Consider the following 16,650-nt stretch of genomic DNA (forward strand, 5'->3'; position numbering starts at 1 on the left):
GGAGCTTTTGGGCACGTACCAGGCTAGAGAGCACACGATTGACCTCGACTTCCTGGGCATAACACCGTTGGACCTCCAAGAGCTGGATGCCATCTACACGGAGGAGGAGGTCTACTCGGTGATTAAAAGCATGCCATCCGAGAGAGCGCCAGGCCCGGATGGCTTCATCGGACTGTTCTTCCATAGGGCTTGGAGCATTATCAAAGATGATATCATGGCTGCAATTCACAAGCTCCAGTTTGGAAACGGAAGGGGATTTGGTAGATTAAATCAGGGCGATTATTACCCTAATCCCTAAGAGACCAGATGCCTGCAGAATCCGTGACTTCAGACCGATCAGCCTACTACATAGCATACCGAAGATTAAGGCGAAGCTGATGGCCTCGAGGCTATGTCTGCGGATGCATGAGCTGGTCAGCATCAACCAATCGGCTTATATCAGAGGCAGGAACATACACGACAACTTCATGCTTGTCCGACAAGTTGCCAGGAGCTTGCATCGCAGAAAGGCTAAAGGAGTGTTGGTCAAGCTTGATATCTCCCGTGCCTTTGACTCTCTATCCTGGTCGTTCTTGCACGAGGTGCTGAGAGCCAAATGGTTCTCTGAACATTGGTGTTCTCAGCTTGCCATTCTCCTGTCTACGGCCAGCTCGCGAGTTCTAGTTAATGGATGTCCGGGCAGGAAATTCAGACATGTCAAAGGGCTGCGACAAGGGGACCCAGTTTCCCCACTGCTCTTCATCATTGCTATGGACGCCCTCACGGCTATGACTGTGAAAGCGCAAGAATGGAGCGCGATTAGTGCTATGCCAGGGTGCACGCCTTTCCAAAGGTTATCGATCTACGCAGATGACGTTATTCTCTTCATCAGACCGACTTTTGCTGATCTGTGCTTTACTAGTTCTGCACTACAAATGTTTGGCACTGCTTCCGGACTTCACGTTAACTTCGCCAAGTCGTCTGCCATCATGATACGCTCTGATGAGACAGACTCGGAGAGAGTGGCGGCTGCTTTGCCATGGCGCATGGACTCCTTCCCGTGTAAGTATCTTGGCATGCAGCTTTCTATCAAGCAGCTCACTCGCTCGGATTGGCAGCCGGTGGTTGACGAGGTGCTTAACTTCCTGCCGGGTTGGCAGCGCGGATTGGTCACGAGACCGGGCAGACTGATTCTGGTCAACACGGTGATCAGAGCTAGACCCACACACCATATGTTGGTGGCTGAAGCGCCAAAGTGGGCGCTGGAGCGCGTGGACAAGAGCTGTCGTGCGTTCTTCTGGGCAGGAACTGAACAAATCCATGGAGGCAAGTGTCTGGTCTCGTGGCAAAAAGTGTGCCGACCCAAACAGCTTGGTGGTCTGGGAGTTTTGGACTTGAACAAGCATGGTCTGGCCTTGAGATTAAGGTGGGAGTGGCTCAAACGTACGGATGATTCGAGGCCCTGGCAGGGTTTGCCGTTAGCTATGGATGCTGACGTTCAGGTGGCTTTCAACAGTCTGGTGCATTGGAAACTGGGCAATGGAGAGAGAGAGTCCTATTCTGGAAGGATCGGTGGATGGATGGCTCGACTATGGAAGAGATTGCACCTCTCATACGACAGCGGGTCCGCACTCAAGTGGCCAATCGGCGCACGGTCAGAGAAGCCCTGCTCATGCATCAATGGGCCAATGACATTACGAGCGAGCTCTCTGCGGATGGGCTCTTTCAACTTATAAAGCTTTGGGATATTATGATCACTATGGTGTTTGACCCGATGGAGAGTGACACCCCCGTTTGGAGATGGGACAGCAGCGGAGTTTACACCTCTAGATTGACTTATGCCATGTTGTGGCACGACAGTGTGCGCTTTGCCCCAGCCGCGGCAATCTGGAAATGCTGGGCGCCTTTATCGTGCAAGCTGTTCATGTGGCTCGCCATGCAATACCGGCTTTGGACGGCGGATCGACGACTACGGCATGGTTTGCAAGACCAGACATCTGCTTGCTACATCTACGACCAAGAGGAGGATACGGTTGATCATATCTTGCTTCGCCGCGTCTTCGCGCGGCAAGTCTGGCATTGCTGCTTTCTACGAGCCAGGATCACGACTGACCTAGTCCCCACGTCCGATGACAAGATTGGTGGTTGCATGTGCGCATGCAGATCCCAAAAGAGGCTCGGAAAGGTTTCGACTCGGTTGTCATGCTCATCTGTTGGAGTCTTTGGAAGCATCGCAACGGGCTGGTGTTTGGTCCAACTAGAGAAGTCTCTTCTATCGCTAGTTTTACTGGTCAGATTTTTGATAATCTGCATACTTGGGCATCGGCAGGAGCTCACGGAGTTACCACACTTTATGAGTAGTAGAGTTTAGTTGTAGGAGTGGAGTTTCGAGGACCGAGTCGTGACTACTTGTGAGTCACCTCGGCCTAGTGTAAGATTCATCTCTTGTACATATTTCTGCCTTCTATAAAGCTAAGGTACGCGATTGCGTATTCTCAAAAAAAAATCCACACATGTGATATTTTGAGACTAAGGTTTTCTCAACAGAATTTTCAACAGGAGAATTCCACGAAATCATAATTATCCTGTGCGGCCTGAACTTCTGTAATTCATTGAGTCAGAAATGAGGCTCTAGATTCATAACTAGATACTTCTAGGAAAGAACATTCCGTCTCTGTGTGCTATCATAGCAGGCCTGAGGAACGGCCGCAACTGTGTCCTCGTGCAGTTGTTTTGGGTCTCTCTCTCGATGAGCGGCCGAAATGCCGCCTTCAAGTTAGCTTGAACACCGCAGCATCTTCCTCGGAATCGATCAGTTAATGAGGCTGTAATTGTTGAAGCAGAGGGCCAATACTTTGGGCACCCACAAACAGAGCATCTGCTAGCACAATTGCCCCAACCTGTGTGGTTCGAGGAAGAAGAAGAATGTTTAAAGATCTTTCCATTGCAGACAAAAGTTAAGTACACGCATATTTTTCAAAACGAATACCAATCGGCCCGTGAAGAGCAGCCGATATCCCCATCCTTCCTTTGCAGCCTGTGCACGTTGCTGATCCGTCCAGCTGAAACCAAGTTGTCAGAAAAGATTCAGGATTAGTAACATAGTGGATGTCATTTCACTAACAATGCTGAATGCCTTTGTGGAATGCTGAAACATATTTGGATCATCTCAGAATGATTAGAAAACACAGTATCATGCTTATCTACATGTGTACTGTAATCTGATCGCTCAAGTCTTAGATTGGTGGCAAGGTCATAGCTTGTATCTCACAGGAAAATCTTCAACCTTAATACAAGGCCTTGGTGCACACATTTTGGTGAGGAAAATAACACCGTCACACTGACATTATCATAGGTGTTGAGGTCCTGGAACTTACCCAAAAAATTCAGAAACCCCACCAATACCAGCAAGCTTGAAAGCTTGGGAACCTTCCCGCTCAAAGTCCTATAAAGAGGGAAAAAAACATGAAATTAATATAACTCCAAAATAGAAGATCATACGATGACTCCTACTCCTACCTCCTCTTCAGCAGCTTCCAATCCTCCTTGTACCCAGAATAAATTTTCGAAGCCAGCATTGTAAAGTTGCTCAGCGGCAGCAATTGATCTGCCAAACATTTTTGGGGATATCAAAACTGTCAGACAAAAATCCACACCGGACGTTGAATCGCAAATGTTGTATGATGGATGCTACAAGATGTAGCAGTAGCACCAATACGATGGGGACATGCAACCTTAAATTACAAGAGTGCAATGACTGAAAGAGTGATATTTTGTTCAAGATTTCTTTTAGAATCATTTGTCCAAGATTTAGGTAGCTGAAATAGCATCTTGTGTGTATGAGCAGCATGCCACACAAAGCTCAAGTTTAAGAAGTGGTATGCGCCGCTGTCCAGCAAACGGTAGAGACCTTTCTAGTCACATGGTGAGTCCAAATACAGCATAAAAAACAGTGCTCCATGAAGAACATAGGATGATGAGATGATTTAAGTTCCACAAAGGCCAGCAAGGTGAAAAGGTATGAGTATGTGTTGTCAGTGTGTCATGCAGTGCAAATCCAGCATCAGAAAGTCAGAGAATGAGCTAATAAGCAGTACAAATCCAACATCAGAAACTTAGAAAGTGAGCTAACAAGCAATTACCTCAGTCCCTTCTGGCATACTAGGATGATATCTGTATCTTTTGAGAACTTCTCCTCGGTCTGCTGTACAAAGTTCCTAGGAATTTGTTGTAAAGTCAGTCAATCAAATTGGTTTTAAAATACAATTCATGAGAGGCCCAAGTTTTAACAAATGTCAAGCATACTTATTGAATGACATTGTTGAGCTGCCACTCCACCAGCCACCTATTATGCAAGAGTGATGAGAGTTTAGTCACACTTGAAGTCTAGAACTGCAAATGGTGGTACCATATGAGTTGACATATTACAAACGATGGTATCGTATGAGTTGAAAATAAGTCAATCTATGTTGAAAGAAAAGGCCTGTTTTACATCTCGTAACTGTGTTTGATGCACTATTAGCTGATTAGTCTCCAGTCTGGATTGTCTATACTGAAGAATCACTCCATGTTATGGTCCTTCTATGGCAGCTTTTATAATGAAATAGTGCGAACAAAGTTGAACAAATGCCTTCAAGACAGTAGTGCAAGCAACAGTCAGATCCAACGATGTAGCCAGAACTCCATTTGGCATACCAATCATAAAGTTGAATGCTTTCTTGCTGAGGCCATTCAAATCAGACGATGTATCCACATCGAATACTGGAATCCAGGTAGAACCTTTCACCCAGGCCTGTGATACAAGCAAAGGACAGGAAAATGTGAGCATCCACGATTAACCAACACTAGAAATGGTTTTTGGTCCTACCACCAACCTTTTGACGCTCATTTGAAGGCCTAACATCCAGAAGGACCTTGTCCGTGAGTTTGAATGTATAGCCAGCTTCCCTTGGTGTAAGGGTCTTAATCTTCTGCTCCCTGATCTTCAAGCAGAGCATTCCACGGCCATACAAATAACAGCAGTTCATCATTTAGAGATTCATACATGCATCACGCAGATGCCGAATTCAAACTACAAAGCTTAAGCTAAGAGCGCCGTGATTCCGAGATAAAGTAACTTCAGAGGAGGTTTGCACCACCGGTGGTACTGTAGACGCGTAGTGTAAACGAAATGAGAAGAGTAGAAAGGCGTGAGAGTTGAGAGAGGTGAGCTCACCAGCGTCTCCCACCGCCTCCTGGCAGCGGCCATCTCCTTGGCCTGCCTCGTCTCCTCCTCCTCGCCCCCCTGCCCGTCCCCCACTGCCGCCCCCATCTTCACCACCCCACTCCACCGCTGCACCACCGGCAGCTCAGGGCACAGAAAGAGCACAGGAAAACGCAGGAGACAAAAGCGCGTACCTTTGAAGGGAGCAGGCGAGGACGAAAGTAGCGGGAACGGGAGGAGGAATGCGCCGCGGCGGCAGGGGAGGAGGCGCCGGCGACGCGGCGTGCGAGGCTGAGAGGTGGCGCTGCCATTTTCTTGCTTTCCTCTCAGACAGGAGGTTTTAGGCTTTTAGCCGTAGATAGCTTTATCCCCATCTCGTACTCGGCTCTGCAATTGGCCAAGGGGAGTGCAACTGCAGACCTCGTGGGGACCGGAGAACTGGACTGATATTGAGGCCTGAAAGAGATGCATGGATGGAAAGGGCGTGCACAGCTGCACTGAACATCCTGGTGCTGCGACTAACAATACTTCAGAAGCAAGTGTTTTGTGCTACAAACAATAATTTGATCAACGCAGATGAATTGCATTCAAAACAACGTTGAGTTCAAACTAACAGAAGGTTTGCACCTCATAGTACAGACACACAGTACATACAACAAATCCCATGACCTCCACCAAGTGGCACTTGTATCCTAATTTACTAACATGATGAAATCCATCCAAAATAATCTTCAAGACGATTTTAGGCTTCTTCATAAGTTACACCCACGCAGCTTACTCAGACGAAATAGATGCACCAACTGGTAACTGCTGCTGCTAATCATAGTTGTAGCTCCATGCCGATCCGATGTTAATCTTCACAAGAACATTTTCGATAGCAGCTGCTGGGCGAGGTACTGCCCTTCTGGCTCCTCCAGATAAATTTTGTCATTCAGATAATTCTGTAGATTATTGATAGCCTCTGGATGAACTTTCGAACCTTGTGCTTTCAAAGCTGGTATGAAGTGCCGCGATATTACATCTAGAATTTTCATGAACTGTGATCCATATTTCTTGTGAAGCGCAAAACCAGCCACCTAAAATGAGCACAATCCTAGTTAGCTGCATACACAGATAGTCAAACACAAAGCACCAATGCGGATTTCTACCTTGAGGAAAGCATGAAGGGCAAAAGCAGTGGCTGGGATTGCTGGAAGAGTATTGAGGAACATTGCAAGCCATTTCCATCCCTCAGCTAAGCCATGTGGATGCCGCACACCTTTGATTTCTGTCTGTAGACAAAATTATGCAGTCATATTTCTGCTCTATTACAAAACAACAGTCTGTTCAACACAAGTCTTCTACTTAAATAATGTGATAGCATACAACATGGTATGTAATAACTTGTCAAGGTTCATCATATGTTGTCATTGCACAAACCATGGCAAAACATACTTGTTATCACTGTGCTGAAATTTAAAATAATGGATTGCAGTTAACAGGAAAACAGCCTATTGTTACGGAAAGGGCAGAACATAAAATACATTTTTACTGCCAAATCTTAATCAGACTTGACTGATGTTTTCACCAAACTGATTATATCTACACAAGGACTATACACACCTGAACCATGGCAGCATACAGTTTGACGTATGCAACAACATTTACCAAATACTTCTCAGTGCTCTGAAGTTTTCCATCTTCTTCCTGGTAGCCAATAAGCCTGAAGTAATCTGTGTTTCGTGCTTGTGCCTAAGCAATTACAGATCATGAGATAATCCAAATATATGAGCCAAAAAACATCAAAAAATAGTACACATTTTCAAACCCTAAAATCAGGTGCATTCACAGTTCAAAAACATAGATATAACTCTGAGATTTGAAATATTGTATCTTTTGGGCACATATTCCAAGAAATGGCAAACCAAAAACATAAGGTTTCTGTTGTAAGAAGATAAGAAAGCACAACAATGCTGAAAAGTTCAGTGACATCAAGACTTACATTTAAAGCATGCAGATGCTTTGGGACTGTGTACATGCAAACTTTGTTGAACTCGGCCAGAAGATAATCCATTGCATCTGGTACCTGAGCATTCACATGTGTCACGTGACAAAAATTTGACTGTATTCTCTTTGTAGTTTCCATAAAAATGCATTAGAAGATGAGTTACACGCAGAATTAGAACTGATTGATTATCATCATACTAGCTCTGCAGCAAAGATTGCACACATCTGAAGCCATATGAAATAGGAAAAAATCTCATCTTGATAGCAATATGAGGATGCAAAATTGCTTTTAAGACAAACAAATTAACAGGATATGAATGTTTATGACAGAGAATCTACAGTGGCCCTGAGTTTATCAGCACCATGTTGCACTTCTGTATCTGACCTATTCAGAGACCATTTAAATTGGCATAAAATTAAATAAAAAATAATTGTTGTCAAACCTCAGTTCCACACAATTCAAGCTGATATGTCATGCAAGCAAACTATATTTTCACCAAGACTATTTTGACTATCACAAGTTCACAATAAGTCCTGGTAAACAAAACTGCGGCATGTGCACTTGTGTCTACCAGAATATCAAATATATGTAACATGTTACATGTAGCAGACCTGCAAGAAAGAATTATCCACACATTATCTGTTCAGAAAGTTAACAGAATTTTCAATTTACATAACTACATAGTTATGTTGCCTGTTACATACTGAAATAACACAAACAAAATAGCAAATTGTAGCGATCAATCCACTCAGACTCGGTAATGACTAATGAGCAGTAACACCCCACAAAACCAAAAAGATACCTGATTAGTGACCAGTAGCATGACATATCCACAAGCAAAGGCTAATTTTCCAAAGGTCTTGTCCGTCGGATTCCGACTTTTGACTATTGAAATCATCTGCAAAGTAATATCACGTAATTATTGAAGTGTGCTATATTGAGAATGGTTCAATATGAGTAGAAGTCACATAATTTTCCACAATTGCTAGTTTCAATTCATGCATGGGTGCGTAACTATGTTCAAAATAAAATATTAGCAGCTACAGAAAACACACCATCTAGACTGTAGTATAAAGACTGTAAATATAACAAATCAAGTAGTAATACCATGTTTCTCCCCAAAACAGAAGGTGTCACCATCAACGCACCAGCTAAAGTACATAAACAAGAAAACCATGATTTGCTAATGATTCATGTTTCTAAAGCAAGTGTTTAGGTTTTCATTTACATATGTAACTCTATTGATACTTAAATAGAACCAATCCTGCCAATAACCATGCATGCATGATCATTCTATAGGCCCGTGGACTTGTTTGATAAGCCAGACATATACCATGATGTTTTCTAAAAAGAAAATATAGCAGATAAATGTAGGCATGTAGCTACCTTGTCTGCAAATAAACGACAAGCGATTGGACGAGGACAATCTTGTCCATCTAAAGCTTTAATAAGCTCACTAGCCCTGGCTCTGCAAGGAACAATTAAGGATTCAAGTTAAATATAAGAGCTCATACCAAATGATGACCTAACCAGCAACTGATATGAACAAACTAACTAGTATTTGCATTTATCATGCACAAGCAATTAAGAACGACAGAAGACAAAGGAACAATAAATTGGTACTAACAACCATGCTGGCAAAATTGACAGGAACAGATATGCTTAGAAGCAAGCATCCACAACTTGAGTAATAATTGAATGGTGCAAGCTAATGATGGACCAACTTGAATTGCTAACATGACGGTAAGGAATTCCAGGTTATTCTGGCGGCATGTTCATCCCATTATGGTACCTTATGTAGTCATATAAAACAGTGATGTAGCCAGCTTCTCATTTCCCAAACCATATGGAATCACTTCAATATATATATTTTATCTTTCCAATGAACAAAACACAATTCAGTTCCTCAATTTTCTATGAATAGCAATCCTTTCACCTCTGGTGAGAGCATTGAACCACTTCCGATGTGGCATTTATTTAGATTCATTGTAATTGTTTACAAAAAGGAAGGATTACCACTTGATTTAAATAGGGTATATGAATAACTAATTAGTTACTGCATTTGATATTCCTCTTTCTATCACTGAACAACAGAAACAAGCATTTTTCTTGAAAAAACAAGTTACTGGTAGTAAGTTTGCATATCAGTCTAAGAGACAGCTGTTCCCACTATTTTAATCCAAAGTGATACAAAAATATTTGTGAAGGACTACAAAACATTGGAAATCCTCTATTCCTAAATAGTTGCAGCCCACTATCTAATTTTCCTCTCCATGCAACAATGCCACATCATCAAGTCATGCATGTAGTTATAAGTTATCTTTTTTGCATTAATATTCATGCAAGACACGCCACCTCATAAACTCATGCATGTCTTCTTCTTAGGAACTAAATACTTTTACATTAGTTTTAGTTTATTTAGCACTTATTTATGCATTAGTTTTAGTCACAATGGTAGCTTTCTTGTATTTTAAGTGTCCTTATCTGAATTGAACTCTAGCATTTAAGGAGTATTGTATTTATTAGTTGTATACTCACTTGACACTGTCAGTAGTTGGCATAAGTTTACTGATAGACTTTCCAATTTGTCGGTCATATCGGCTATATTCCTGCACAATATAACATGGTATCAGTCAAATACAGCCATACAGGTAAGCAGCATGCTAAATATAGGTCAGGGACTGACATATGGCGGTACAGTGGAAACCCGGAAAGGGTTGACAGATCAGAATTAGCAAATCAACCAGTTGCAGCAAGTTGTTCAAAATTGCAATTGAGGAGAAAGATCCTTCAGAGAAAATAAGACCTTGCTGAGGTAAATGTTTGATGGCACTTGGTCATGTAATGTGCGCCTCCGTGATTCCGCTTCTAATGCAGAACTATCAGCATAAATTTTTATTCCTGGAATAAATAAGATTAATTAGTTAATTAATTAATTAAACACAATCCCAATAAATCAAGCTACAGCAGATAAAATTTTGATTTTCTTTTCCTCTAATGAGGGAAAACACCTCACCCCACTTAATAATGCAGTTGGGAACCAACGGTTCGGATAGATAGCAAACTTGATATAGAAATAGAATATTATTGGTAAATTGTGAATGCATGAAGGTGCAAATACCAATGCTTTATTTCCCTGTGTGTGCTCAAAGAGCACGATGTGTGTTTCATGCAAGCACTGGACAATCCTTAGCATGGTTTCCAGAATCCAACACAGAATTTTAAGAGTAAATAATGCCTGCAGTACAACAACTTGGCTTGCGGGGCACTTTAGTCCAAGCTCCAAAACACTTGTTTGGCACCCTGGACTTGGCTTGCGTGGCGCATACAGTTCAAACAACACAACCACCGTGTATAGCGCCGATCTGACTTGCGGGGCTTTGCCTCCAAAATACACCTCGCAATCGTCCTTCCCTTGTGCCTCGTCACCTCCATTCCTCGCCAGAAGCTTGGGAGCTGCAGCAGCTGCTTCCATAAACAGATCATCTGGAGCTGCCATGGGCTCGTCATCGGCCAAGTGATGGAGGAGGATGAAACTGTATTGGAAGCTGGTGGATAGCCCAGAGTGCAAGCGGAGGGGTGGTGAAAGTGTACACTTTCGTTGACGACGAGGAACTTCGACAAGGACTACTACCAACGCCTGAACCACAACCCGACTTAAATAAAATGCACCAGAGATCGTGGGCTGCTGAGCAGTCACCACTGTATCACTCGCTTCCTGCCTCAACAACAACAACAACAACAACAACAAAGCCTTTAGTCCCAAACAAGTTGGGGTAGGCTAGAGCTGAAACCCATAAGATCTCGCAACCAACTCATGGTTCTGGCACATGGATAGCTAGCTTCCACGCACCCCTGTCCATGGCTAGTACTTTGGTGATACTCCAGTCCTTAAGATCCCTCCTTACCGACTCCTCCCATGTCAAGTTCGGTCTACCCCGACCTCTCTTGACATTATCAGCATGCTTTAGCCGTCCGCTATGCACTGGAGCTTCTGAAGGCCTGAGCTGAATATGCCCAAACCATCTCAGACGATGTTGGACAAGCTTCTCTTCAATCGGTGCTACCCCAACTCTATCCCGTATATCATCATTCCGGACCCGGTCCTTCCTTGTGTGGCCACTCGCTTCCTGCCTCGAGTACGTCAAATCAATTGGATAAATGGACGCGATTATGAGTGTGTGGGCTCGTCATGCCCGGCGCACGTGTGACTCTGTCCACGCACTTTCCATGTGGGATGGCTATGTCCGCTGTATAAGCGCCATGGCGTCATGTGGACCTTACATGATCCCACAAGCCAAGTTACGGGTCCGGAACAAGCATTTTGCAAGCTGTTGTACTGCGCCGTTATTTGCTGGCATTTTAATAATACAAGCTGTCACATTTACAATTTCTGAAGAATATAAGAAATAATTTCTGCAAAAAGTGTGTATCTCCACCCAGGTTGATTCACACCCTGTATTCTCTCTTTTTCCCCTACTTCAGAAGGTTATGAAATAATTTTAAAAACATATGGATGGTGTTGAACATGCTAATATATGTACACTTGCAATTTTTGGTGAAATATATGACTCCATGCAGCATACACACGAGAAACAAATTTTGTATCCTTGGATAGCATGCTATTAACTACTCTGCCCTGTACTAGTTTGTTATGTTTGTATCAATTTTTGCAAGTGTACACGCTATGCCTGGATAAAGATTCATGAATATTTTTTCAACTTATTACACAACTTCTTGAAATGAACCAAAAGGAGACATTATTGGGTGTGAATTGACCCGGTTTGAGAAAATCCACTTTAATAACTTATGCAAGCGCTAACTCCACTTTAAGTGCACAAAACGACATAAAATATGGAGTTCAGAGAATTCACAAGCAAGCATTTGCACGTATTTTCATTACGAGGAAAAACATAGATGCAAGAGTTTAGAGGTAACTGTAAAAAAATTAGTTTGCAAATCAGTTCTACAGAAATGAAACACACCTGGTAATTCTGATTTGATTTCAGTACTGGTTGCCATTGTTGCATGGGCGACACTGTTCTGAGGAATTTGGCTAGATGTGGAAACTGCTTCTGCCCTCGATTTAGCAGCTTCCTTTTCTGCAGCTTCCTTTTGAGCAGCTTCATATGCTGCTTTCTGTGCATCAGCTGCTAATTTTGCAGTTGCCTTCTGCCTGGCCTGCATCACCATTCATGAACTTTTCAGGTTAAGTGCACAGGCATTTTAACTGACTAGAAGTTAACTGAAGAAAAAATGTTTCCCGAAATAGCAATTGTTAATTAAAAATCTAAGGAAAAATCAGAGTACATAACTGGAGGAAAGAAGTAATAACAACCAACAAAATATTAGTTTGATCGATACAAAACAACTCACTCCACACCACATGTTACAGAAATGGACTAGGGCCTCAAATACCACATCATGTGTATAAAAACAGACCAGGTAAACGACAAATCTGGGCAAACAAACCTCTGCTTCTTGTCTGGCCCTTTCCTGTTTTATTTTTTCTTCCTTCATAGATTGCTCCCTTCTTTTAGCTTCTTCAACAGCCGCATCATCTCTTATTCTACGTTCCACAATCTGGGATTTCTGTTCATGATCCCTTTGGACCATAGATAAGTGTTTATCGAGTACTTCTGCACTACAAGAAGCAGTAAGGTAACATGATAGTGAGTCTAACAAAAGATTATTATAGATTAAAAGTGTTACAACATACATGATGTGACATTGTGAGTCTATGATGACTCAGAAGTCACATAGTTAACGGCTCAATGGTATCATTATACTTGGCAGATTGTCCCTAAGACCAAAGGTTATCTTTCTTATTAAAAACATAAAACTAAGAAGAATGAATTGGAATGTTGGGCTTTAAATGGTACAATTGTCAGGTATTGTAACAATAGTGCACAGAACTAGAAAATTAATATAATCATATATTTTGTAGTTTAACAGAACATACTCCTGAAACAAGCAGGGAAATGGCATTTTTATAAAGAAAAAGAGACAGTTGGTACAAAAGATGTCATCATATCAGGTCCCAATAGAAGATCTCTTGGGATGCTAAGATAGATATGGTACCAAAGCGAACAGATAGATAACCAAACACTGTTTTCAAGAGTCAAGAACCTACTCTTCATCATTTGGCCAAATTCCACATTGCAAGCATACTAACATAGAGTATGTTCATATTATTATGCATGACAAGCTCAACTAGTTGTAAGCAAGAAAAGGCAAACTCATTATGCAAATTAGTTCGCTCTTGAACATTGAAACCTAAAACTTCTTTAAAAAATCACTCCTTGCTCACATAAGCAGCATACTTCAAAAAACTATAATCAGGGACATTGTGTATGGTGGAGAGACAAACAAATAGAGAATTAAACTTATAGACTAGCAGTAGATTGTTATGTGCCAAAAGTCACCAGTAACAAAAGATAGTATGCTATATGAAGCTTAATGCTGAACTAGTATGAGAACTCCCCTTGCATCTTAAATATACTAACCAAAGATCCAGTAAAATATAAAATTTCTCTGATTCTAAAAAATTGCAATATAGTTTTAGAGGCACTAGAAATAAAAAAAAATAAAAGTACGTACATTTTTCTCTGGAATTGGACATCTAGCCTTCTATCTATCTCTTTTCGTGATTCTGCATATTTCTGAAGTCGAGCAAATGCAGAGATTGCTCTCTGGATTTCGTTTTGGTGGCATACCTCCAATGAAGATAACTTACTTCTAACTTCCTCCTGAAGATCAAACAGCATGAGTGAAAAATAAAATATTTAAAGTAGCAAATAAGGGCTGTGCCCAGTACATCGTTGTCAAAGCAAGACAATGACACTGTTCAGAAAATATTTAAATAACTAAATTCAATAAAGTTGCATAATGGATATTGTTTGATCAGCAAGTGAAGTGTCATCACAGAAATACATGTCTACTACAATGCGTCTTTATACTGTGTGTACTATTATCACATCAAACGTGTCATAACTTAATAAATGACATTTTTGTTAAAATCCTGGAGAAATCTATGCTCCACTATCCAGCTATAATCCAAGATCGAAAAAAATCACCCAGGAGAAAAGACAATAAGTGTATGTAGAATAGGCAAATCAACATTTACCCAGATGCAATAATAAGAAATTTACTTCTTTGGGGTCCCTGTTATTTCACTCAGAACTTTCATGTCTCATTATGCAAATTATATTCAAAATCTCGAGGTGTGTTCCATCAATTGTCAGTATAGCATGTCCAGTAAGCTTAAACAGAACCAAGAAGCTCCATCCAGATATTAAATCTGTAAGATGGACGAAAAGATGTGAAGTGCCCACATGCCCGGAACACTTAAAAAGGTAGTTGTAATACACAAACCTTTGCAGAAAAAAAAAACATTCGGCGCGGTATAACTAATAGTTACCCTAAACTGCAATGAGGACAAATGACAAAAATGCAACGTGCTCTACTACTGAGAGATCAAGGTAAAGTCATGGAAACATCACTAGCATACTGTGTTTATTAGAGAGGAACAACAGAGTAGAATTTCCAGTACACACTTGAATTTTGAGATGATGATCGCGTTCCAGCTCAAGCAGAATGCTTTTCTCTATGCTCCTTTTCTCCATCAGGTGGTATGATGTACTGCCGCATTCTATTTCATCCCCTGATTCTTCAAAGCTGCTAGGAATAAATAAATGAGATAACTTAGCTCAGTATGCGGTAAATGAACTTTGATGTGCTTATTTTTTAAGCTGTTGCAGATAAGATTTCCCTAAAGTTCATTGCTCTTCTTTGTAAATAAAATTAAATGTGGATAAATTGGGTTGACTAATGATTGTCCTCTCACACTCCATCTAATGTGTTCTGCAATGAGAAGTTATAGAATGATTGAAAGATAGGCAGGTAACCAAACACTCAATTTCCAAAGGCAGTTCAACACCACGAGGTTATCATAATCCACCTCAGTGTCAAACGGGGCCTTAGAATACATAACATGCATAAACTCATGAGGTAGACTTCTATTATTCTGCAGAGCAAACAAGAAAAGAATGATGCAGGCATAGTTAATGGCTCAATGGTACCATTATACTTTGCAGGTTGCCGCTAAGACCAAAGGCTATCTTCAGCTTAGGAGATGTCAGACGGTCCGTTTCAGGTGATATTGACAAACTATGAAACAAAAATTTCATGAGAAAAATGCAACTGCAGGAACCAAATTGCAGTATCAAGCTCTCACCTGCATTCGAGATCATTACATGAGAACCTGGCTCCGGTCACAAGAGCCCGGGCAGCCTCATTATCGTTATCGTCTTCCTCGTCCGTGTCGTCTTCCTCCTCAATCCGCATCACAAAGGCCTTCTTCCTTGCGCTGCCACCGCTAGCCCTAAATAGACCAAAAAATAAAAGCAGTCAAATTCATCGGCAAATCAAACGAGCGTACAATTGCGAGAGAGATGCGACATACCACTCCGGCTGCTGCTTGAGGGGCGTGGGGGGCGTGGCGCGGCGGGTGGCTTCGAGTGCGTCGAGCTCGGTGAGGACCTCGCCGAGGGTCCAGCTCGGGCGGGGGTCGAGTGCCCTGGGGCATCGCAGCTCCAGGCGCGTGAACGCCCTGCGAGGAGGTGGGCAGGGGAGGCAAGGTCAGTCTCGACGAACACCGGCCGGATGGAGGCAGCGGGGGTGCGAAAAAGGGCGATGCAGGGTTACATGGCGGTCGTCGCCGGCGAGGCAGCGCACGCGCCCTGCCCGGCCAAAACTTGACGAGGTGCCGCGCGACGGAGGTGCTCGGCGGGGGCGGGCGGCGGCCCTGGCGCCCAGGTGCGGTCGATTCAGCCAAGGCGTTTGAAAAGAAGGTCCCCGATTGGTGAAATCAGGTCAGGTCAGCGTCGGATCAACGCAGACTTGCCTGGGCTGAGGCGTCCCTCGGCGTCGGATCAACGCAGACTTGCCTGGGCTGAGGCGTCCCTCGGCGTCGGATCAACGCAGACTTGCCTGGCCTGGGGTAAGCCAGTGAGTGGTGCGTGGCCCAAATCGAGCGCCTGGCGACCGGCGAAAGCAGCCTGGAAGGACGTCGCTCCGCTGCCGCGGTTCGCGCTAGTTCACGCCAGCCGGCAATACAGCCAGCGGCCTACAGTCGCATGCCGATAACAAAGCCAACGGTCAACATAGGAGCCAATTTTTAAAAAAGACATCTTTCACGCCGGCAACAAAGCCAGCGGTCAGCCCTCAAAATGAACAAGTTTTTTACGCCGACACACCAGCTAGCCTTTAAAATGAACGGACGTCGGCCACGGCCCGAGGCCTCACCTAGTTCATGCCGTCGCGGGCGAACATCTCCTTCTGCCAATTCGCAAACCAAGCCTTCCTCTCCGGCGACATGTTGGTCTTGTCCACGCTCATGAACACGAGTGCCACCTCTTTAGCTTTGGTGTCCGCCATGGTGGCCTCGATCTCGAACTTCTTGAGTTGAGCGGCCTCCTCG

The 16,650-nt window shown here is 43.0% G+C and overlaps 2 protein-coding genes across 4 annotated transcripts; both read right to left on the reverse strand.

Annotated features, from left to right (window-relative positions):
* Window positions 1-2,469: 2,469 nt before the first annotated feature.
* LOC123144700 (rhodanese-like domain-containing protein 11, chloroplastic) lies at window positions 2,470-5,599 on the reverse strand. The gene is made up of 10 exons (XM_044563912.1): window positions 5,377-5,599; window positions 5,195-5,311; window positions 4,854-4,961; window positions 4,675-4,771; window positions 4,285-4,324; window positions 4,122-4,196; window positions 3,499-3,586; window positions 3,357-3,424; window positions 2,969-3,041; window positions 2,470-2,879 (listed from the first exon to the last, which is right to left on the reverse strand). Exons 1-10 carry the CDS (start codon window positions 5,491-5,493, stop codon window positions 2,796-2,798), a joined length of 867 nt encoding a protein of 288 aa, XP_044419847.1. The 5' UTR covers window positions 5,494-5,599; the 3' UTR covers window positions 2,470-2,795.
* Window positions 5,600-5,763: 164 nt separating this feature from the next.
* Window positions 5,764-16,051, reverse strand: LOC123144699 (protein GLE1). 3 transcript variants are annotated; one of them, XR_006471855.1, is made up of 15 exons: window positions 15,876-16,051; window positions 15,634-15,780; window positions 15,406-15,552; window positions 14,726-14,849; window positions 13,770-13,918; window positions 12,642-12,813; window positions 12,155-12,350; window positions 9,976-10,070; window positions 9,708-9,778; window positions 8,556-8,637; window positions 7,972-8,067; window positions 7,164-7,247; window positions 6,785-6,913; window positions 6,331-6,449; window positions 5,764-6,258 (listed from the first exon to the last, which is right to left on the reverse strand). XR_006471855.1 is itself a non-coding variant. In XM_044563911.1 (15 exons), coding segments are annotated over exons 1-15 (1,833 nt in total). In that variant the 5' UTR covers window positions 15,878-16,051; the 3' UTR covers window positions 5,764-6,039. The 3 variants fall into 3 exon arrangements, 2 of the variants coding, with proteins under 2 accessions (XP_044419846.1, XP_044419845.1); XM_044563911.1 differs by having other exon boundaries at window positions 6,331-6,453; window positions 14,726-14,846; XM_044563910.1 differs by having other exon boundaries at window positions 6,331-6,453.
* Window positions 16,052-16,650: the final 599 nt, after the last annotated feature.

The sequence above is a fragment of the Triticum aestivum genome, chromosome 6D, assembly GCF_018294505.1.
Source record: "Triticum aestivum cultivar Chinese Spring chromosome 6D, IWGSC CS RefSeq v2.1, whole genome shotgun sequence".
Classification (NCBI taxonomy): domain Eukaryota; kingdom Viridiplantae; phylum Streptophyta; class Magnoliopsida; order Poales; family Poaceae; genus Triticum; species Triticum aestivum.

Coding starts and splice junctions, on each gene's coding strand:
- LOC123144699 (XM_044563910.1), bottom strand. Junction 15,553..15,633: donor CTCAAGCAGCAGCCGGAGTG/GTATGTCGCATC, acceptor TGGTCTATTTAG/GGCTAGCGGTGGCAGCGCAA. Junction 6,914..7,163: donor AGCATCTGCATGCTTTAAAT/GTAAGTCTTGAT, acceptor GTAATTGCTTAG/GCACAAGCACGAAACACAGA.
- LOC123144700 (XM_044563912.1), bottom strand. CDS start 5,493: ATGGCAGCGCCACCTCTCAGCCTCGCACGCCGCGTCGCCGGCGCCTCC. Junction 3,425..3,498: donor TGGAAGCTGCTGAAGAGGAG/GTAGGAGTAGGA, acceptor CCCTCTTTATAG/GACTTTGAGCGGGAAGGTTC. Junction 2,880..2,968: donor TGCTCTTCACGGGCCGATTG/GTATTCGTTTTG, acceptor CGAACCACACAG/GTTGGGGCAATTGTGCTAGC.